This window comes from Tigriopus californicus, chromosome 2 (assembly GCF_007210705.1).
Source record: "Tigriopus californicus strain San Diego chromosome 2, Tcal_SD_v2.1, whole genome shotgun sequence".
NCBI lineage: Eukaryota > Metazoa > Arthropoda > Copepoda > Harpacticoida > Harpacticidae > Tigriopus > Tigriopus californicus.
Genome location: NC_081441.1, coordinates 3695896 through 3719340, shown reverse-complemented (window position 1 = coordinate 3719340; position 23445 = coordinate 3695896). Strand labels below are relative to the sequence as shown.

The 23445-nt window shown below is 41.7% G+C and overlaps 3 protein-coding genes across 3 annotated transcripts in view; 2 read left to right on the top strand and 1 right to left on the bottom strand.

Moving 5' to 3' along the window:
* The window catches only part of LOC131877148 (pickpocket protein 28-like), a 21550-nt gene extending 20967 nt beyond the window's left edge, over nt 1-583 (top strand). The window contains exon 11 of the mRNA XM_059222749.1: nt 112-583. Within this exon, the coding sequence (XP_059078732.1) occupies nt 112-513 (402 nt within the window). The 3' untranslated portion in view covers nt 514-583. The remainder of the gene's footprint in view (nt 1-111) is intronic.
* A 681-nt stretch (nt 584-1264) lies between these two features.
* Nucleotides 1265-4155, top strand: LOC131877152 (phospholipid phosphatase 1-like). The gene is made up of 5 exons (XM_059222753.1): nt 1265-1726; nt 1807-2045; nt 2111-2249; nt 2352-2528; nt 3995-4155. Exons 1-5 carry the CDS (start codon nt 1538-1540, stop codon nt 4067-4069), a joined length of 819 nt encoding a protein of 272 aa, XP_059078736.1. The 5' UTR covers nt 1265-1537; the 3' UTR covers nt 4070-4155.
* A 962-nt stretch (nt 4156-5117) lies between these two features.
* Nucleotides 5118-23445, bottom strand: part of LOC131892607 (uncharacterized) — a 34376-nt gene continuing 16048 nt past the window's right edge. Inside the window, exons 3-6 of the mRNA XM_059242425.1 lie at nt 12067-12165; nt 9213-9341; nt 6785-6954; nt 5118-6212 (exon numbers count right to left, since the gene is read on the bottom strand). Of these exons, the coding sequence (XP_059098408.1) occupies nt 5924-6212; nt 6785-6954; nt 9213-9341; nt 12067-12165 (687 nt within the window). The 3' untranslated portion in view covers nt 5118-5923. The remainder of the gene's footprint in view (nt 6213-6784; nt 6955-9212; nt 9342-12066; nt 12166-23445) is intronic.

The window sequence follows — 23445 nt, the reverse complement described above, 5'->3', positions numbered from 1 at the left end:
TACTCCTAAAATCCTGTTACTTGGCTCTAAGATTATGCATTCGTTGTTCCGATCTTGTTGACCATGAATGGCTTCTGAGCTTGATATTCAAACCACCTCCACGTTTTCCAGGATCCGTACGCCAAAAAGTTCCTAAAAGATGTGAAAACCACAAAAACCTCCTACATTGCCAACTCAGGTGGCATTCTCGGGCTCTGCATGGGCTTCTCCTTCATCAGTGGGGCAGAAGTGATCTTCCATTTCCTCAGCTCCATTTTCCCCAGTTTGAGCGCCGGAAAAGGAGGCGTGCCAGCCCGGAAAGTCAGTCTGGATCAGAATGGCCCAGGGATACCGGGGGACGAGAATCCCGCCCATCCGTTAGTCCGAAAGTGCCCCAAACACGGATGCAAACTTACGAGGAAGAAATGTCACATTCTTCGGGGCAGAGCCGGGTTTCCTTCGTGCTTCAAGCGGGGCAATCCGAGCCACAGAGTCACCAAATACCCGATCTATGGGCCAGAGAGATTCATCTGAATGGGCCCTTCTTTCTTGTTATTATCAATGCTCAATTGATCGTAATAAAAGATGTATCTTAGTTAAATTATCCATCTGAAAAACGAATGAATAGTATCCATGCAAGGTATCAGTCATATGAAGGAAAAATTCTTTTCGCGAACTCAATAGCCCCTACTGGGAATGCAATTTTATCGAATTTTGTCTGTCCCTGTATGGACCAACATGACAACCACACTCTTACGACAATTTGTTTTTAAAGTGCATTAAATAGCATAGAGATAAGTTACGTATATTTCATTGGGGGCAGCAACGTTAAGGCTGATCGTGATTCATAAAAATGTTGATCAAACAGTAGGTATTACGCTTCATATCTGTTTATCGGACAATGTGAACTTGGTGTCATGAGTTTCAGCAGCCATTGCCATCTACAATTCAAAAGAGGTGTTTTTTTTGGCAAGGTGGCTCGTTTAAAGAGCGCCATTTAGCACAATGCCAGGCGAAATCGGGATTAAATTTCATTCAGTATGGTCAACGGATGGTTTAGATTACATTTGTTTTCATTTATTTAAAAAAAAAAAACTAACCGAATTTTTTTCTCGTTTTTATGTTCTAAGTTGGACATGGCAATCCTCAAAGGAACTGGAGAGCAGAAGCACTGCATAACTTAGGTTTGCTTTCCCAACGGAACGCCTTGTCTTGCTAGACTTTTTGGATTGGACTAAAACTAGGTTTGGCAACTCAGTTACAATCCATTCCGTGTGTTTGATTCCACCTGAAAGTGAACTACAAGAAGTTTATGATGGCGTTGAACGTACACTTAGACCTCTCTGTTTCTCTGTGAGGGACAAAACGCTCAGCTAAATGTGTAGTGAGGCCATCCAACTTAGGAGTGCGTGATGTCACCCAAAGATAACCCCATTTAAACATGGCCCAGCTTTTCAGCCAAATGCCGCAAATGATCCGATCTGCCTAAGTTATCGATCACAACATTAGTCAGAGTGCATCTCAAGCCAGTCGTTCTCAGTCAACCTTGGTCAGAGCAATGGCCATGACAATGGGCCCGTATAGCCTGCCCATCCTCATGACAATCCTAAGTTGTCTCATGGCCTGGATTCCGCCCCGAAGTATTGGCTTCTATTGCAACGATCCGAATGTTAGCCACAAATACACCACCGACACGTTCCCCTCTAGTCTTCTCGTGTTCCACATGCTCATACCAATCCTGTTCATCGTAAGAAAGCATTTTTACACACTCGATTGCCTACCAGCATTCGGATTGACGAGATTGCACTTCGGTTGATATCGTTTTAGTTCCAATATTGCGAATTAGGTCTTCTCCAAGCTGCCGATCCCAACCGATCTAACGATGACAACAGCAAGCTCTCGTGGAGCCGAGCTTGGTCCTTGTATGGACGGTATTGGGTGTTCACGGGCGTGGCATTTCTGACCAATGAGACCCTCAAGACCTTCTGTCCGGAGGCGAGGCCACATTTCTTGGAGACCTGTAATCCCGATTGGACCAAACTTGATTGCACGGAAAATGCCAACCAGTGAGGACGAAGCTGAAAAGCACTTATCAGGGTTACGAATATAAGATTTCTCATTTCTGTGGCAGTTACGTGACGTTTGATATTTCGTGGTGCCAGGATCAAAACACGGCTCGAAATGGTGCTCCAAAGGCCATTTATGATGGAATGAAGAGCTTCCCATCCGGACATGCTCAAATGTCTTGCTACGCGTCAATTTTTGCTATCGTTAGTACCGCAACAGCTTCAATGAGCTTGCGCATCATTTTAATCAATTGGTTTGTTACTTCTCAGTCATGATCTAAATTAAGATCTAATCTATTTGTTTAGCTGTATCTCCTCGAAAGATATCCAAAGAACAGGAGAAAATTGTGGCGTCATTTTGCCGTGGTCGTGCTCATTGTGGCCGCCTTTCTGGCGTCGGTTACTCGCATCACGGATCGACGACATCATTGGTGGGATGTCGCTTTTGGTAGTTCATTAGGCCTCATTGAAGGATATATCTCGGTAAGTTTTTGTCCATTCTAAGTTGCAATGTAAACTTTAAAGTGCAATACATGAGAAAGAAGGAGCTACTTTTCCGATATGAAGCAAGCAGACAAATCCAAACACAACGCTAATCCATCCCCTATAAGAATACGACAAGAAGCTAAATCAAAAACCAAAAATATTCTTTAACTTGCGCATAGAATTCAACAAGGCTACACCTCAAAGTGTTTGAAATGTAGAGACCAACTAAATGATATATTCATCATTTAAGGTAAGGCACAAGAAGGGTGAAAAACACAACAGACTGTTTAGACCACTAGACCTGTCATGCGGAAAATATACCTTGCTCAGGTCAGATCAGCAGCCTCAGCTTTGAAATTATAGGAATTTGGAAATTATAGGCAAGAATTGACGGTGCGAATAAGGAAGGTCGAAAAATCTAGGAGCAGATTACAAAGGATGGGTGCCACAAAATGCCTCCAACTTGAACTTCGTTACTAATGGTGCATTTACACGAGATATATTTGGACACATAAATTGACAAATAATATCGGAAATGTTAGATTTTTGAAAAGTGGACAAAATGCCTTGTTTTTGAAATGCATGTGTAGATTTGCACAAGATTTAGCGTCTGTATTTTAATCAAGCATGCTTATTCAATTCTAAAATATAAGCTAAGTTTCAATCCGTTAATGCACTTCAATATCATTTATGCATTAATTTAAATCTGTTAAAGCCTTGGTCTTGGCCATAGCCCGAAGTCCTGTTCACAATTTCAAGGTGAATCAACTTGACTAATCTTAAAAATATAAGGGGGTTCAGACAAAGGCATGGGGACTATAAATAAAAATAAATAAGTTTTGTTCCCCTTTTCAGATGTCTACAATTTCTGGAATTGCTTGTCGAATAATTTGTCCCAATAAATCTCGTGCAAATGCACCATAACTTAAATTGACAATTGTTATCTTTGGTAATTACCAAAGGTTTGCATAACAACTTTTTATCATCGCTATTCAAACTTTTGAGGAGAGAGATGTTCTTTCTCAAAGAGGTAATTTCAGTGAGAAAAAATATTTACTGATTTTTAGAGCATCTAGTCCCTTTTTTGTAAGGAGGGATACATACCGTTGACCACTATCTCTACAATGAGATTCACTCACTTTTTTGATTGGCTTAATGACAATGAAATGGGTTCTTAATACTCATTGTTATAATGCCCTCTAGATTGTTGGCGGGGAATTTAACGTTTTATGATGATTTGAATTAAGAAGAAGAATTTTGAAGGGTTAGTAACTTTTTGATGTCCATAGATGGCACAAAATATGATTCTCAGGCCAGGTTTGGTCACTAGTACCTACCATGAAAATATTGTGCCCAATAATAGGGACACCCCTAAAAAACATTTTTTTTGCGAAACATCGAGAAATGTTCGTAAAAAGCCACAGGTTTTAAACATTCGTTATTAATTTCTTCGTTTCTTATAGTTTTTCTACATGAGGAAACACATTTTGGAATTTGATGCTCCCATGTCTGAGAAAGCCGCAACAATCAAGTCTTGACATGGACTCATACATAAATTTATATACATATGCTTATCATACCTGCCGTTTTGAATGATTCCACATTAAACTACTAGTTACCTGGCCGACAGATCTTTCAATTATCCCTCGAAATCATCGCATTGCACTTCCCTTCTCACGTCTGTCTGCTGGTCAAGAAGGATGAGACATAAAAAGCCCAACCAACCCTTTCTCGAGAGTGAGATCCCTGATAAATCTCAATCAGGTCCGTCAATTGACAAGAAGAACTGTGAGCCATAAAGTCATCCTGATATCATCTCAAACGCACATCAATCCAAGAAGAGAAAAAAACCTCCCATCTTGCCTTGAATGGGGGCCACTTCAGATTTCTGGCTAAGGAGTGGTTGAAATAACCAAACATTAATTCACTTCACCCGCTTTGGGCTAGTCATCTCGAACTTCTCTCACTTCTATACAAAGAGAGAAAAGAGGAAATCAGTTACTTGTTTTCGAATAATTACACCGAAATGAGTTCGGGATACCCTTTTTTCAATTTGAAGAGTGAATGGGGACGAACAAATTCTGAATAAACTCCCTTCTATCATGGAAAGCTAAACATATTTAGTATCCCGTTTATTCTTATTCATCAGTGACTGGATCAGTGCAATCTTATGCAGTGTTGGCGGAACAACGTGGTCCGCTACAGCAGCAACTTTCTTTTTATTCCCTCAAACTAATGATTTGATTTTCCATTTACTTTTTTTCTTATTCATTTCCATGGTTACGATAGTTCCAAGAAAGTAACTCCATTGGATTATGCATTGACCTCCAGAGAAGGTCCAACTTTGAGATACTTTTGAGTAATATGCCAGTATCTCACGAACAATGTCCCGGCTTATTCTGAAAATCTAGTAAATTTTATGTACTACTTCCACCTACTATTGATACAGGGAATATCTTGGCACTTAATGATTCTCTGCTTTTCCCAGAGTTTTTCGACTCCTTGACGCATGTGTACAAGTCACCGAGATTACCTCACCTTCTGATATCGGAATGAAATAATAGGCAATTAATGAGAAACATCAAATCAAATGGAAACGCGTGTATTTGTTTGGGGGTAAGGCAATATATGATAATTTTCGTTCTCATTGTACTTCAAACACATGAATTGTTGTAGGCTTTCTAGTCAATCTACGTAAAGGTATAGGATTCAATGCCGAACTCGGCAGTCCATAATAATGGTCACTTATCATAAGAAATGAAATGTATAAAACTGTTCATGTGCCTGTCACTGACACAGCTTCTTGTTTGTGATTGGATCACACTCATTGTCTTACGTTCAACGATTCGAATTCAGATTTACGCGCCATCGGTCACTCATCCATTTCCTGATGCACTCAGTCATAAAGGTTTACTCATTCACAGCATCGGGGGCGAGGGAAAATGTCTTTGTCATATCAACATGAGAAGGGTGGGGCTCAGCGATAATAGAGGTACACTCAGATGGAAAGACTAGAAAGAACAAGGCGAATGCCGGAGCTAGACATCCACGGATCTGGGACTGTGCCGAATAGGACAGTCACTCCCACTGACCGTTCCAGAATCGGCTCCGATGGAGTCAGCATCCTGATCCGGCAGCAACCGGCATTGGAGCTCAACTTGTTTGTCCCCATGTCGAAACACGATCTGAACTTGTTGGCCTTCAGCGCCGCGGGTGCGGCTCATGCGGGTCAAGGTGTCCAGTGGGTGCTGAAGGTCCACTTCGCGGGATGTGGACTGGGGTGCTGAGATCATAGCCGTGGTTTCGAGCTCTTCTGGAGGTGAGTGTTGCGGCGATGCGGCCAAGGCCGTTTCTTGTTCAATTGAGTACCTTCTATACCGCCCCCCGAATCCCTATGTGGGGCTCCCGCCGTTGAGCAGACTTCCGGGTGGGTGGCGCGGAAATCCGCCGTTGGTGAGCATGGTTCCACTGGGACTGCGGACCTCGGATTTGTAGTCCAGCTGCTTCCTCAAGGTCCGTACGTGGCGGGTGAGGCTGCATGAGAGTATGACAAAGAACAGGATGCCAAACACGAGACCAGCGATGGCCAAGATCTCCCAACTTGGCAACATTTGTTCGCCCGGCGGATCTTGGGAGCGCTCGTTACGATATGTGATCTCGTTGTTTTCCTCCGGAATACATCTGAAAAGAAAGCAAAAGGGGCTCAATTTAGGAGAGTCTTTTTGTCGGCCATCTCCATCAGTTTGACCAAATTATCTACAACCTTGACTTTGAATTGAATTGCATTCTTACGAAATTTAAATCAATTAAACTGAAAGCCAAGCATGACTTTTTTATTGCAAGAAATGTTGCATCTTGGTCGTTTGGTTTTATTGAGAGAGCCACAGAAACGATTCATTACTGCCTTTATCTTTGTTCCATCTGTATTTTTTCTGGAAGCGAGAGCAATTGTCAATCAAGTACTCGCTGCGCTGCCTCATTGCGACCACACACACACAATGATTCATCATCCATGTTTATCTTGGCCAATTCTCAAGTGCCAGAGGGCCATATCAACAGACTGAACTAGATTGGTACTTTCACCGGAAAGTAAATATCTTAAAAAGAGCGCAAGGCGAAACTATATAGTACATAGATTTTGTATTACTTAAGTTATCACAAACATGTAAATACGCCAGAACCTGCGCTATTTTCTAAAAAAAATGGGTATTTTTCATCTAAGTTATCCATTTTAACCCATTAACTCTACTTACTTGCATGTGTTAGTGAAATCAAATACATATTTTGAGGAGCATTCCTGCAACGTGGATAATGGACATCGACACATGCATTTGGAAGGGTCCCAAACGCGTCCAGATTCATAACATTCCTCCACAGCTGACAGATCGCGACATTGACAACTGCATAATTCTTTGCGATACTCCTGAAAATAATGTTTAAAAAAGAGGATGAAATCATTTCACCTTGAGATTCAACCCTATTCTCGCGAGAAAATAGATCTGATCTCATTAGGCCAGTTCAGCTTTTATGGTCACCCTCCCTGGGTTAAAGTAGAGAAAAAACCGGGATTCCAAGGAGACGATGTGGAGGATTGGGATTGAGGGGCAGGCCAGTCAGCCCGCTTCAATCCAACGTGTTATGCGTATCTGATTACGCATTATTGTTCGCCATAAAAATGTGGGCCAATTGCTTTGGGCATAGAGTATTTTCATCCCCTCCTCCATATTGGGAACCCCTGAATTTTTAGGGCCAGACAGAGACCTATCGAGCTAGCCAGATTTGTTTGATCGCATTTCAGCGTGACGACCTAACGACATGGATTCGGCCATTTCGTGATAGCTTCAAATTTGCCAAACCAGGATTCATACCAAATAATCAATTTGAACTTGCTTATATCTAATGCAAATGGAAAAGAAAAAAAAAAGGTCTGAACTTGGTCTGGTAGGGGTTCCGAAAATGAATGACTTGGACTGATTGGTTATTTGCAGAATAATGAAATATTTTCATTTGAAAGTTCTGCAAATTTGAGAAATTCGTTCGTCAGGAAGCCAACCTCATGGTATCCAAAATGACCAGACAAGAGTGAAAGATCAGGAGGTCAAGGAGGTCTTTGGTGAGGTAACTTACTTTTAGGAATTTCTTCCAATTTATGTCTTATCGTCAGTTTTGAAATACAGGACAATCAAAGTTGCTGTTTTGTTGAGATAACTTTCCTCTCGTTACTGCTGTTTAATGTTGCAATAGCGAAAGTGACCTCTAAGAAGTTGGAATTATACATATGTCTAATTCAAAGGCAAACGGTCCTCGATCGTATCTTGGTTGCAGACTTTTTATCTTAAAAAAGAATCCCTATTCGCAATTGATAATCTGCCTTCCCTCTCTGCAAGAAATATCTTTATTGCCTTTTGAAAAATCTCTGCCAATGCAACATTATTCAATTCCAAGAGACTTCGCCCAGACGTTTAAAAGTGACACGAGGATGTGGCAATGATGACTCCTTTCCAAATATGGTTTCAAATTCGAGGAAGAATGCGGGGTTACCCCATTGTCATCCCTAATACGGCCCACATATTCAAATCATATGTGTATTTCGACGATTTCAGCTCCCAGGAAAACCTGTCAATGGGCTACGTTTGATCGATGGCCGGTTTCCACAAGAGTTAGTATTAACGCATTGAAAAGGATGCTTCCAGAGAGGCGCCTTGAAAGATAAATTGGATCGCTAATATTGAAAGTGCAGCCCCGCAAAACCACGCAATCACTCGCCCGATTTGGTTATCTTAGTGAGCAACTTTAAAGCCAGTTTATTGCATGATACTCGAGCCCTAAAACGATTCGTTCGAACTTTGAAGCGCACCAACCACGCTCTCTCTCTCTCTTTCTCTGTGGCTTCATTCCAATGGGATTTGAAGTTTCCCACGCAACTCTAAAAGGCAAATGTACGTACATAAAAGTGTTATAAACTGGATGGAGGAGATGTGTTCATAGATCATTTGATTCCGCCCTATTGAAGGGAATTCGACGAAATGCTCTATTCAAAGTAGCCGGGCACTATTTAAAGCCACACAAAGAGCAGACGGACTCTTTTTGAAATGACATCTGAGTCTTACTTTTGCCACTAACGAACCGTGCCAAATTGACGATCATCGAATGATTTATTATCCTAAGATATGCCAAATTTACAGCCATTCACCCTTGTGTTGTTTGCTAGATCGGAACGAACAAGAAGACGAGTTTTGCCTCAGATATTTGCGATCCAGCATTCTTCGGTGATTTGGACACAACTTTTCGTAAGATTTGATTGCAAAGCAAAATTGTATCAGTGAAATGGTGGCAACGCCGGAACTGATCATCAGGTAAATATATTAAGCAAGGGTTGAATATAATTGATAATAATGTTGAAAAAAGACTGCGAAAACGGAAAACATGAATTTTCGTTGTGATTATTCGTATTCGATTGACACAATTCTGAGCACCTTCGGACAGGGGATATTCAATGAGCAAACTCAGTCAAAGGTCTCTAAATACTCATGGCCTTCAATGTTAATCCTCAAAAGATGTCACTAGTGGGCCATATCTAAGTATCGCCAGCCTATCCTTCCCAAAAGCGGTCAACTTCACATTAGTTTGATTTCATTTCGGCTTAATGGGAAAGCGCACTAGGGACCTCATCGATCTTACCTGTTTGTCATTACAGTGATGTCTCTTGATCTTGCATTCGCATCCGCAGAGCGTGTGTTCCTCTACTTCCACTTCAGAACATGTCTTTTCACATTTCCTCGAGTGAATTGTGCATCTCGCCAACAAGACCTGGAAAATAAAGCCAAGCCAGTGGTTTACGACAGAGTAAAAAAAAAGCCATCTTCAACCTACAACAGAGGAGGGAAAAAGTCTCTCTTTCTTTGGAGGCATCGCGTCATTTCCATAAGAGGCAATAATAGCTCCCCAACTCCCAGATTTGGAAGCATGATTCAGTCAAAGATCCCCACCAAACGGCAGGAAAGGCGCAGTGACAACCACCAATTTTCGTCTTTAAGTTGAGAAATGGCTCGTTTGGATGCTTGAAATATGATCCTCCACGCCCGATTGTCTAATCAATTACCCGGGCTGCTCCACGGCAACTTAATTATCAATTACACGTTTAATCTTGGAGCCAGCGTGCTCCACGTGTCACACGCCAATGAACTTGATTTTCTGTCGCCCTCTCAAGACATTGGAGGGTCCTCATATTTTTCTTGACTTTGTCAAAGACCACCAAGGAATCCGAGGAAGCCTCTTTTTCCCCCGACGAAAGAGCACGTTGATTTCATTAAGAGATACCAGCCACTCATGTGATCTTGAGCATTTGGGTGTGGAACTGTGTCTGGACCCTCAAGATCAAGAGCGAAGAGTGACTTCTCGTCAATTATGAAGCTCATCCGATCTTCAGTTGGATCTGGGATCCGTCAGAAATCGGACGTGCTTGAGATTCGCACTCGTACCTCGATTTTGTTCCCCACGTCAATTCAACTTGATGGAAAAAAGCGACCGACCAACGAGACCCCCCTTACCGTGCTTGTAGGTAACCTCTCTCATGTCCAAAGTCGCCATGAACCCTTCAGGGTTGTGCTTGATTGCGACTGAGATATAGATGGACAACGACAACGACCAAGACGAGGAGGAGTAACTCCGAGTTCTGAATTCAAGAGGGCGGGAAGCGAACGTTTTTGTCGCCCTCTGGTTCGTTGAATTCAGACCAACACACCAACCGGTGACTTGAGAAAACGTCCGCACTTTATGGAGATGAGTTCAAACATTTCAGGCACCCAGAAGACATCATAGACACAACTTCCTTTGTTATTCAGATGCTGTTTCATGGGAAAACGTGGACAACAAACTCGTCTCAGGTGCCATTAGAGTTGGACATGTAGGCAAGCAAAGAAACCTCTTTCCTCAAGTACAGGCTCGATACTTGGATTATGGGCGATGATCTTGGCATGTTTTGTCTAGGGAAGACCCTCATTGATTAGCATGTTAACCGGTTATCCATGTTCTACCCTTCTTGGAGATACAAATGGGCGTTTGGTAATGTAATTGGACTGGCCAAATTCATGAGCTCAGGGCACAGAAGATGTCGACGAACCATCCACCTGTGCTTGCTATTGCTCCTGCTTCTCACAATGATGATGATGATAATGATGGTACACTCTGGGTTTTGAGAGCAGACCACCAGATCCATATTCAACAAAACCCTCCAAGAAAACCGTTTCAGGAGGGTAGAAATCATATAAAAGAACCAGGAGATGAGGGACTCCACCCAGTTTTAACAGTCAGTCTTTGGTCAACGAAGAACCCCTCCAAAAGAACGAGTGAGCAAGCAAGCAAGCAAGTGGTCAATGATCCGCATTCCGATATTTAAAGATATCATAGCTCTTTGATCCTCCAAAACCCAGGGACACCCCCATCCGTCTTTCTGTAGCCATTCTTCGAACAGATCATTAATCTGATTCGAGACTATGAACCACCTGAAGAGAGATATAGCTAACCCCAATGAACTCTCAGAGGACCACGGAATACTTGGTATTACACCCAAAAAATCTGAAGGTTTTGGGTCATTGGAGCAAAATTCGATTCTTATATTGTGTTTGACAAATCGCACGAACACCACAAGTAGGGTGTCATGATTTCAATAAAACAATTTAAAGACAATGGAGAATGAAGTGAGGCTGATATTTCTCGTGTTCCTTGGGTGCGTTTATCACCCACAATCGACAGTAAATGAAGAGACATGTTTTATACATATTGATTGATGTCGATTTATAAGCTCGGCTTTTACTTTTTTTTGCCTAAAGCTCATTAATTAATTGAAACGTGTTATTCGGAAACTCAAGAATTGGGCTTTTAACCAAGGGCTTCTCCATATTTATGGAGTCATACTACAGCATTTCCTCGGACGCATTTGCTCCGTACGTACTTCCATCAAATTACTTTTTATTCTTTTATGATTCTATTGTGCCTTTTGAAGGTGCTTGTCAGCATTGTTCACCATGGGGTCAAGCCAGAACATCCAGAAAACACTCTCCATTGTACAACCACCCATTAAATCCTCACCTTAGGGAAGGTTTGTTTGCATTAGCCCGCCATAAAACACGAAATCCTCGGGTTCAAATCAAGAATCCCTGAGACATGTTCTCGCATGAAATGCTGGTACAATTGGCAAACAAGCGTATGATTAAGGGTGGCCGGTCCCAAAAGAAGAAGATCGAGCCTCCATAAAAATTGATTAACCTCATTCATTCGAAGCAAGGGTTGTGAGTGAACTTTTTTGGGAACCGGGTCTCCTCCAAAAGATATGACACACCGTATAAACTATGCCAACCAAATATGGAGCCTCATTTGAGTGGGAACCAGGAGTTCTCCTGGAGTCCACGCAAGCCTCACTCAAATCACTTTTACGAGCGCTTCTCAATCAAATGAGATCAATCGACAATCAGGCTCCGCAGATCCATCTGGCCGTTCGTTGGATGGGATATCATTGGAGGAGAAGAGCACTTACCGGGATCTTGATCTTCTTGGTTTGTAAAGGTAAACAGGACTGTTTTCGGTGGAAGCATCCACCGTCACATAGCTTCACTTCCACGTGGCTCGGAGTCATCTGCAACAAGATGGAACATGTTATTCATAACGGAATCAAATCACGTCTGACATTTGCAGTGCCAAGGCCAAGAAGAAGAACAATTAAGGGAGAGAGTTACTTCGGGCTCATTGAACATGGGCAGTGGTAAAGTATAACCATTACTATCATCGTCTGAGGTATGAATCGTCAATAATTGTGAATATTTGTTGGTAAATGAGCGAGTTGAAGTCAAATTCAAGTTTATGCCTACAGGGATGGTGCAGGTAATGATGGATATATTGCATGAAAAGCGGCTCAAGACTTGAAAAGTTGAATAAGGCTGCCTTGGTTCTTGCAGAATCTTAGTGATTGACTCTCTATTGATTCTTTGATTATGCTTGTCATCTAATAACAAATCCATTGGAACATCGAAGAGGTCGTCTCTTTGGCGAATAGTGAAGGCCAAGAAAATAACGCATTTTCACCAATATGCTCATTATGCTCACAAGGTAGATGGACCTTACCCAAAACAAATGTCCAGTGTTTAAACAAGGCGGCTCAAAGATATTTTGGTATTCTAATTCTTATTGACACAAATCTTGAAATGAAGCTGTCAATATTTGTCCTTGTCATCATCATCCCATAAGCTTTGAACCTGCTACGGGTGTTCGTTTAGCCAAATCTAACGCCTAATAATCGACATTTTAGAGGTTCACAGACATTAACACTCAAATATGTTAAACTGAAACGGCTAGAACTGCCACATCTACCACTAAAAAGGTTACCTAGTACTAGACAAATTAATGAATGTTTAGGACAAGACAAACCCTCCAAAATACTTGAATACCCCCTGCCGATCCTCGTCCATTGACAACAAGTCTTCTTGCTCAGTACTCGTGTCTGTAACTCATTCTCTCTCAAGAAGACAAGGCACTACTCACCACAGACCCTTCCATGAACAAGACTGTCTAACTGGGCATGTGTCTCATAAAGTTACCAACCATAGAGGGCCTATTTGATGACGATCCAGAACCAAATGTAAATCAGACCTAATGAATAGTCATTGGAACAAACTTAGTCGAAAATAAACTAATGATTAGCATCGATTTATGTCATAGATAAGCTTACATTAATAAGCTTGTGCTTGAATTCGAGAAATACTAAGAAAAGTTTTGTTTTTCCGGTAGAGAGTTTATGTGGTATAAAAATTGTAAAATAGCCAAATGACATGAACGAGACTTGACGGAGTGGGGAAAAGAAACAAAAGTTTGGTTTGAATAAATTCGGTGGCGTGGTGTGAGATGTCTGGAAAGATTGTCGATGGTTTTGACAAGGCACCAGACGGTTTTGAACCATTTCTCTTTTCGTCTCACTCCCATTCCCCCCCAAAATTGATGTCTCCCCGTCAAATGGGATGAACACAAACTTCGGATTCATTTCATAAAAAACACCAAAATCTCTCGGATGCCATGTTCGCATTACACTCACTCATGGGATAAGAAGACAATATTTGAGGCACTGCCCGGAATACCAATGACAAGTGCTTCACTCAAAGAGATTCTTTCAGATCATCTCCGAGTCTTCGTGATGTTTGAACAGAGAAGGCATTGTCGTGTTATGGTGTGTGAGCGACCCAAGAATCCTAGTTAACCCCCCGCTTCCTCATGCCATCGCTCTCTAGCCTATCAAAGCACGCTCAAACCCCTTTTTCCGTGTCCTTTTGTTCACCCCCTCCTCAAGTCTTCAGTCTCTCTTGAGCCTCTAATTCAAGTGATACTTGGGGGTAGAGAAAAAAGAACCCAGCTACAATGCGACATGAGGTCAAATACGTTGGAGCCGGAGTTAAATTCCAGATGCCCGGTGAGAGTCTTTGGAGGTGAATGTTTTTGCCCAAGGGCAGCCTTTGTCAAAGCAATTCATTTCTAGGTTGGAGGCAATGAGCTGTCAATCTTGAGATAGTTCCCTGTGGCTTTCGGCTATCAAAGCCGGTCTAGTCATCAAAGATGCATTTCGAATGCGTTTTGGCAGACCTAGCGACAGAACTACATATCATGAATTTTCATTTTCAAAGCTATTCTGCCAAGTCTATGTACGTATGCATCAGGTTGAATTTGAGATGTGAGAGTCATTTGAGAGGGCAACACACTTGTGCCGAAGGCAGGTAATGGCACGTCAAAGCATGAAAAATATGTTTTTGGGAGACCAATTAACCTGGCTTTGGATTGGGAGACCATTTGTTTAATGGTGATCGGAAGCAAGATGTCAGCGTTATGAAAAGTCTTTCCGCTTGGGTCATTAGTAGTACGCGTTTGTTTGGTTCATAGAGATGAGAAATGTAGAGTGGATCTCTTTAACACTATTGTGTGTATAACCGAGTTGGGATTTGTGTTGTAATGTAACATTCATGACTAAAGCTATGTTCTAGTTCTGGTTTTGCAATTTTGATGAAGGTTTTACGTTGGGGTTATTCAAGTGAATTGTTTCTTATCAGTGCCTCTGGCAAGATGTCTTATTAAGCGCACTGCAAAATGCCCGAACTGGATTCTGATGCTGACCGGAACCTTCCTGTGTGTCTCCAGCAAAAGAACACACAAATGGCTTTGTCGCCTGGTTTTGTCTAAACGCAATCAGAGTGCTTACCAACTGAACTACAACAAGGTATGCTCCTAATCAGATTTGGTTTGTCATGGTCTTTCAGACATCTTTCTTGTCTACTCAGTTGTACTACCATCAACGCAAATCGAATTCATACTTGTTTAAGAGATCTAGGGCAATTGTTTCATAATCTTGCTTTTCTCAAGATAGACTTGGAACTCTGGCAAGCTCCAACTCTTTGCCTCCATATTGGCCAAGTACATCCAAGTCGATTGGAAGGACTTAAAAGTACCTCTGCCAGCCAGCTCTTTGGCTCAATCAAAACTGCTGGAATCACCCAAAATTCCCAAACCACCACCAATACCTCCTCGCGCAGGGTTGAAATGTTCTGCTCAGCTGGACTTTGAAACGGACTTCATACTGAGAGTGATTGAAATTGGGCAAAGCAAAAGCCAAAAGCAAAGCCAAATGCCAGAAGCCAGAAGGGAGAAGGGAAAAGGGAAAAGGAAGAAGGCAGGTCAGACAGGACTGAGCCAAACACAGTACGCCGTCTCACAACACCGATGACGACTTATGGGTCTCGTTAGCAATTCCAAATCCTCTTGATGGGCTGTAGCGAACAAAGCATGGCCAAATCAGAGATTTTCTGGTCCACAGTGAATTTCCTCCCCGCCTAGTCCATCAATGTTGTCCTCCATGATCCAAAACAAACTCGGAGTAGAGAGATACTCTTCAAAATATTTGTAGTACGTATGTTTGCAATCCAATTGCTCCTCCAACGTCAGTTATGATTTGCAAAAAAATAAATGTTCCTAAAGGACTTGTCATGTGGTTGATTGCCACTTTTTTTGCGACGGGCTGACGCCACTTTTGGCAGTTTTTAAATACTTTGATTGAAAGGTGGCCACAAATTCAGGGTCCCCCTGTCAATCATCACAGCTAACAAATACGGTAATCAAGAAGCTATTAATCAAGCTTCAAAGGGTTCTATGGATTGTTAGGCCCTGACAAATTTCAGTCAAGTAAGAGATCATCATGCGTGTACAGAACACTGGGCACAAAAAGTATGCCACGTTTACAAACACATTTATTACGAGCTGACTAAATCAATCATTTTAATGTTAGCGGATGTACCGCCGTGGTCAGGCATTCTCTTTGAAGTTGAAATCAATTTAGGGAGGTCTACCTACTCTCGTTACCTGGAGTAACATTCGTGAAGCGCTTCAGGTGGGCTCAATATTGCAAAAAGAGTTGAGAGCACTCTTTGTTTTAGACAAGACAGAAAAAGGCCGTCTTTGTTTGAGTCATGTTTAACATGAAATGAGATATCAGTGCTGCTGGCCAAGTAATGAATTTTTTTTTGTTGCTCTCCGTTACTAAACAGGTGATTGACGTGGAAATTCATTAACTTAGTTTGCAGGTTACAGATTACAATATCGGACACCCAAATAATGAACCCTGTCGTCTTATCAATTAACGAAGTGAACTACCAATTCAATTCATAAGAAACGAAGGAGCAGGGACATGAAACCACGCCGGTTTTGATATTAAGAACTAGAGGCGATCCATAGTATGAGAAAAGAAGGTTATTTCAAATAAAAATAAACCTGGGCCTTGCACACCCGAAAGTGCGAATGAAACCCCCAGACCATTGAGCCATCTTTCAATTCTCAGGTTAAACATTCATCTCCAAATAATCACTCATGATTGGAGGCGAGGTCGGTTTCATATTGAAAAGAAATTGAATTCTCACATACCCAGATCTCCCAAGGGATCAAGTTGATTGCTTTGTTTGTATTCCTAATCAAATCTCTTGACCGCAATTCAATTAGGTTTTTGGCACTCAGCGGAAGGAGATATCTTCTCCAGACTTTAAATCTTGCCAGGTGGTTGTTGAGGAATCGCAGATTATCCCGACAAAAGCGAGCGCAAGAAACAAAAAACTTGTTAATATGAAGACTGCGGCTTTCAATGGATTGTTTTTTTCCTGTCTGGTGGACACCAGATCGACACAAAAAGAGCTCCGGAATGATTGGCCACTTTTTGCTCCAATTCAAATGACATTTGAAGTAAATCAATTTAGGGAATTTCCTGCTTCCATTTCATTTGAAGACTGTGGCCGTCGACAAGCTTTGTGGGGTACATAAAGGAATCAGAGACAAAATATCGAATTCGATGCTACTTTGATTCGGAGGCGACTTGTTGCTTGAGATTCCAAGCTCTAATTAGAAGGTTGTCTCGAAACTCCGTCACAAAGTAGAGAGTGGTCTGTTGGTTGGACTACTGATAAATTATGTTGATCATTAGCCACTAATTGTCATAACAAAGATGACAAAAGAGCAATTCCGAGATTGAACATGAATTTATTCCACCCTGGTTGGTCAAAAAGCGCGGAGAAGTGAGCACCAGAATCAAGTACATACACGTATATTCTGCTACACATTGAAGCGAGGAGAGGGTGAAAGGAAAGCTAATAAATCTTCATGAATTGCCATCGCCTTTCCAAATGGCTTCTTCGTTCTTGGCGGGGAAACTCGGGGCAAATAGGCAGGAAATCATATGTTACCCTCATTAACTTGGAGGGATGAAAACTGGAATTCGACCGAACGTTGCCTATTTTCAAAGCTTTTGAATAAATCTGTCTCGGAGCGTGGAAAAAATCGACAAAAAATGAAAACTGGCTTCATGATTAATGAACCCGTCTGTCACGGCCAATGAGGAGCAGCCAAGTGAAGCCAGGAAATCTCGTGTGTGTTTATCAATTCCCAAGAATCTCGTGGACGCCTATAGATCTATCTGGTGCTCAGGTACGTACTCAGGTACACAGAAAGAGATACTACCTAGACTCGATGAGGTTCACAGAGTTCCCCTTGATCTCGCTGTGTGAATGGAAAAAAAGTCGTCAGAGAAGTCATTGAAAACAGATAGAGCTGAAAAAAATCCCTTCAGGCCGTGCGCGCTCGCTTTGATTACAAATGTAATAAAATCTCCAAATTCCATTTCCAAGGGGAAAAAATGGCTGTTTTTCTACTTGATGATCTCAAGCTGAAAGCTGAATCAACAGATGTGATCAAGTGTCAACCCTTAAGACCTCCCTCCCCCCTCCACTCCAATAATTACAGATATCAAAATCGAGATGTCGGGGCAGCGTATTTTGAATGGACTCCTGATCTCTGTTTAGGTTCAAAGTAAAATCATCTCAACCTTTTACCTCCATATAGTGGGGGGGGGGTATGTAGAACAGTCGACATGTTAAGAAAAAAACGGCCAATCCAGACATTATATAAAGAGAGATCTTGAAGGGAGATGTGATCAAGTGGCCTCAATCTTTGGTTGTCGGATTGCTAAAGACTCGGAGGTGTTTAGAGCGAGTGGATGGTTCAAAAAGATGGAGTTGGGGGTGTTGGAGATGGAGGTGAGAAGGGAGTGGGAGTTAGGCATGTCATTGACCCTTCACCATCAACACTTGTCAAGAAAAGGGTCAGCGGCAAAGGGAGAGTGCCAATCAGATCATCTCTCGGCTCTTCCTTTGCATCCGAAGATGCAGGAATCTGCCTCTTCATCTTCTTGTTCGCTCTCATCAAGAAGAATCGGACCATGAACACCAACCGCTCTGAGGCGAGGGGCTAATCAAAAGTGGAGTTATGCAGCCTCTTGCGTTGTATGTAGAGAGCTCTGACGACCTGACCGACGACGGATCTCTCGGGGAAGATGAGCAACAAAGCTAAGGAATTGCTTTGTTCCAGGACCACTTGCCCTGTGGACCATCACTTTTCTCCGGGGTTTCTAGACCACCCCGATGGACTTGTCAAACCCTAGTTAGTTCGAGATTCATGCAATAAGTAGTAGTACAATAAGAAAACTCCTTCTTTAGTTCAGACCGCAGGGGCATATCCCAGATTGGTAAGATTATGACAACAGGTAGGTCTGACACTATCACCATACCTGTATATCAATTCGTACAGTCTTAGTTCAAAAGGGGGATTTTTTTTTCATTAATGAAGGGGATTTATGGTCAAGTTTTCTCCGAATTGTAAAGACAGATTGGGGCATGTACCGTCCGACATTACGCAATTTCGTACAGAGGGTCGAGTAGGATTGTACTGAGGGTCGAGTAGGATTGTACTATTTTTTTGCGAAAATCTCGATCAAGCCAAAGTAAGATGTCCATTTCTTTAGAAGGTCAGGAAACGGTGTTACTTAGGATGAGGGCACCTTTTTATACAAGAATATAGGTTCATAGTGTTTTCATGTTTTTAACTTGTCGACTCTTCGACATGCCCACCACTAGATGGAGGTAAAAGATTGAAATAATTTTACTTTCATTAAAGTGTTTGACTGGCTCTACGTAGATGCAAGATTTGTGGTCATTGACAGACAATTCGATGATGGTAGAAAACAAATTCCTGGAGTTCCTCACGACTCGGGGCCAAGTACAGTAGCAAAGCCATTTCCACCGCCATCATTTTGTGGCCAAGTTCATAACTCTCTAATCAAATTGTCCAGGTTCATCAAGCTTTGGCTTCATTGATCATCCTGGAGTGTGACGTTTCTGAATCAAAACCACGAAATCGCTTTTCCACTTCAGGATTTGATGTCATGAAAGTGAATGCCTTTAATAGATTCCTAAGACACGCTATCAAAATGCTTCAATATGATGGATTCATTAATACATTCTTCTAATGGGCCCAATCACGCTCAAGGATGGGAGCAAAAGAATGTATCTCACGCTCTATCTAATGTCTTCTAAAGCATTTCAAGCAGATTTGACAGGATGACTGAACTCTCAATTCGATATCAAATTCAGAAAACAGCTTCGAAGCATCGGACAAATTGGAAAGTTTGTATGAGCGTGAGTTATACATCGGTTGTAGATGCTGTTTTTCATATTGATCAAGCGTACCTTAGCAAACCAAAGACAGATTAAGTTACCACATTAATGTCCAGATTAAAATCTAATTTGTCATGTAAGACCTGCTCGTTAAGAGCAAGCCAAACGGGGCCCCTTATCTCACCTTTTATTTACGTACTCTCGTCACTGCTTCGAGTGTTTCGTGTTATACCTGTGCTGATTCATACATTGTACCTTTGGAAAGGTGGATAGGGTACTCCTTTTCTCTCAGTGGGCTCACAAATCACACGAGGGATTTTGCAAAAGCTCTGAATAGTGGCCAAGATAAGCATTTTGAAGTGGACAGAGACACTCTTTTATGGTTTGATATATTTGTCTGGGTCTATCTGATATCAAGCTTTAAATGACAGATAAAGAACTTGTTTAGCAGATATAACAAGCCAACCAAGTCCATTCACCCGTGATCCTCTCTTCAAGATGAATACATTTCTGCGCATGTTTTCCACGTGATCAGAACTCGATAATGATTGGGAAGCAAAAATGAGTTTGTCAATCTCATTAAGCAAGTAACCTTTTTTTATAAAATAAGAAAAGTTCAACCATACTAATGGCACCTCTGGCGACATTAGAACATGAAAATAGGACTAGGTCTTGACAGGAATTGCGTGCTGGCCGCTCAGCTTCAAACTCGTTTGAGTTCAGTAAAACTGTCGCGAAAAAGATAATTGGCCTTCAGAAAACATGTCCAAATCGATGTGCTTAATAGTTCTTAACTCTCCTTAATTGATGCATTTGCAATCATGGAGGGAAATCATTCATTTGATCGCGTCTTTGCTCCTATGTTAAAAGGCTCCTGGTTGGATCTTTGGTGACTGACAACAATAGCCAAATGCTGACAACACAATCTGAGTGGGAGTGTGCAGTAAGTGGCGCGCGAGTGGTACATGGCAAAAGCTAACAAAGTTGCCACCTGTCCAAATCTGTTTCTCCGCCCCAATTGGGGGAAAAAGGGGTAATAATCTGGCTTTTGTGACAGCACTCTGAAAGGGCCATTGTCGCTTCAAACAGGCTCTTTTCTGTGATCTGTCCATATGATTGCGTTCCTGACTTCTTTCTGGGATTCTGAACGATGCTAGACTATGATTGACTAATAATGTTGGTTAGCAATATGTTGAGCCATTACTTTGTCAGAGGCTTATCACAAAGGAGAGCCAGAAGAGTGGACAGAAAGAGGAGGAGAGCAATTTGACGCCTTGCGGAACGCCTCAATGCCAATGAATGTCAATGCATATAACAAAAGAAGACTTATTTGTAACCTTTCGGACCATTCGGTTTGTTGGACTCGTGTTTCAAGACTTTTCACTTTCTAATGTAAAGGCGAGGAGTGAATGTTCTTAAGCATGGAGGATGAAAATTTTGGCGAGGAGATGAGCAGGGTCTTAACTGGCTTAAGTAGTGGACTCGCTGGAAAGGATTTGGTTTGAAAAGTCATCAATTTCGTGCCTCTGGCATTAACTCTTCCAATAAATCGTTTAACGTGATTGATTGGGCTGTACTTGGATTAGAGCAGTACCGATAAACGAGCAAATCTGCGGGAACACTGAGCAAACTTTATCGTGCCTCTATTTGCATTTTCGAATCAGTCAATTTCTAGAGTCACTTTAATACAAAGCAACTTGTCAACAGAGTGATGAGCTCTCGTGTCTCAATATATCAATGGGTGTCAATAAAATCGAATCCGCAACAATTTGCTTAGTGCACAATCTGTTAGGAGAGCTGGATGTAAACAAAACGGATCTGTTTTGAAAAGTGTGCTTCAAATTGCCACCCTCAATTTGAGGAAAAATCAGCTGGCAGACGAGTAGTCTGACAAGGCATGTATTGCCACAGCTGTCCAGGTTCGATTCGACAGAAATAACACCCGCATTTGAACGATAACCACAGATCAGCTTTGCACTAACACCATATCTAGAACTAACCCCAAACAATCGCGTTCGTTTGGGAGTTGTTTTTAAATGATTTCCCCTCTTGGGTCAAGCCTCGCTTTTTGGGTTGGGCGGTTTGAGTTCTCAGGTTCGCCAGGAATTCCTTCGGGATGTCCCTGAGCACTTGGAAAGTAATTTGACATATTGATTTCGAGCGAAAACAGTCTCTGCTGTGAATTCCTCTTGTCCCGCTGTTCCATGAATTCGGGAGAAAATCAACAAACTCGTTTTTCTCGAATCTTGTTAAATTTGCTCACGTTCAGATCTTGCTTCAGGTTCATTGGTGATTCTCAAATGGTTCTTGAACTCTTGAATCAGGTCAAATTAGACCAGTTTCCATGAGTTAAATTTTGATGGCAAACCCCCGTTGGTTGATCTACGTATTTAATACCTGACACAGCCTCCTGTCAAATCTTGACGGAGAAGAAGCACATTCTCATTTTAATATCCAACGTGGTAACAGCAACAAAATACCATTAGTGATAATAATAACGACGGCAATGGTGTATAATTTTACGAGTATGGCGGTTGTGTTGCAAAAAAAGCCGGACTGGGGGTTTATTTCATCGTTGAGTCCTCCCAAAAATTTACATTTAATTTAAACTATCTTGACTAATATCATGGGCCAATCCCCCCTTCCCTTCAATTCAGCCTCACCCATGACAGCTCCATCTTAACACGCGGCTCTCATCTTGAACGAAGACAATAATCTTTAGCCAAAAATCCCTCGTTTCAAAACCTTTTCTGAACATTATCTGTGATTATCATCTCAACACTGCAGCAATATGGTTGGTTGAGCGGCCAGCCTCTTTCATTCTCTCCACGCGTTATTGCCACCAGCCCAGGCTCACTTCCAATCAGCCCATCAATTGATCTTTGGCCCTTAAACAAGACCATTCAAAACATTGGCCAGGCCAGCATGGCAAGTTCAACCCTCCAAAGGATCCAATGGAGGATTGATGAAAACCGCCCTCCAACTCTCCAATGCATTGTTTCACACCTCAACGAACTTTATTGCCTCTTTGGAAGCTGGAAGCACAGATTTGGTGGCTAAATCTAGATGAAGTAACCCCATGAGAAGATATATGAGATGTTGTTTACAAATGGCTTGGAACATTTTGAATAAAAAGGACACGATATCATCTAGCAATGATCACATTTCATTCGGGGGACCAACATAACTCCATGGACCAACGAGTTGTTCCTGTCTCTGGTGTGATATATAGCATTGACCAATTTCTAGCATCCACACCGCAGCGAATCAAACCAACTTTGCAGTCAGAGATCCTCAAGGGCCAAAGATTTATTAGTTCACAGCATGATGTTCCAAAATTGAACTTTACACCAGGTGCCTATCCAACCAGGGTTGGTTCAATCAGACAAAATTTGCTCTATTTTTCCTGATTTTTTGCTACCAAAAGTATTCCCACCCTCAAAGTACAAAATATCTTTTAACTTTTCATTATTGACAATCTGAAAGCATTTAAAAACATAAGATAATTTTATTTTGAAACTGTTTGTATGCATGAGCATGAGTTGATATAAAGATGTTTTTGCAGAAATATCTTTAGGGGTGAAATGGTTCTGGCACCACGTTTTACCAAAAACCATAAGAAGCTGCAATGCTGCCTGCCAACAAACAATTCCAAATTTCAAAAGCTTTTACAAATGCTTGACATTGAAGAGATAATGGCTTGCCTGCTTTTGAGTATTATTTAAGGTAAAGTACTTACAAAACAAATGAAGTAGAAAAGATTCATCTGGTTGAGTATACCTAGCAAGTAAACATTTGATGAATAATTTAGATTAAAGCTATAGTTCAATATTTTTGATTAAAAATGCTAGGTTTAGGAAAAGGAGGAGCAAGAGATTTACTTGTTTGCAGAC

Bases quoted from the DNA above. Each gene is read 5' to 3' on its own strand.
- LOC131877152 (XM_059222753.1), top strand. From the start codon at position 1,538: ATGGCCATGACAATGGGCCCGTATAGCCTGCCCATCCTCATGACAATC. The intron at 2,046-2,110 runs GTGAGGACGAAG...TTTCTGTGGCAG, and splicing joins TGCACGGAAAATGCCAACCA to TTACGTGACGTTTGATATTT. The intron at 2,529-3,994 runs GTAAGTTTTTGT...CGTTTCTTATAG, and splicing joins TCATTGAAGGATATATCTCG to TTTTTCTACATGAGGAAACA.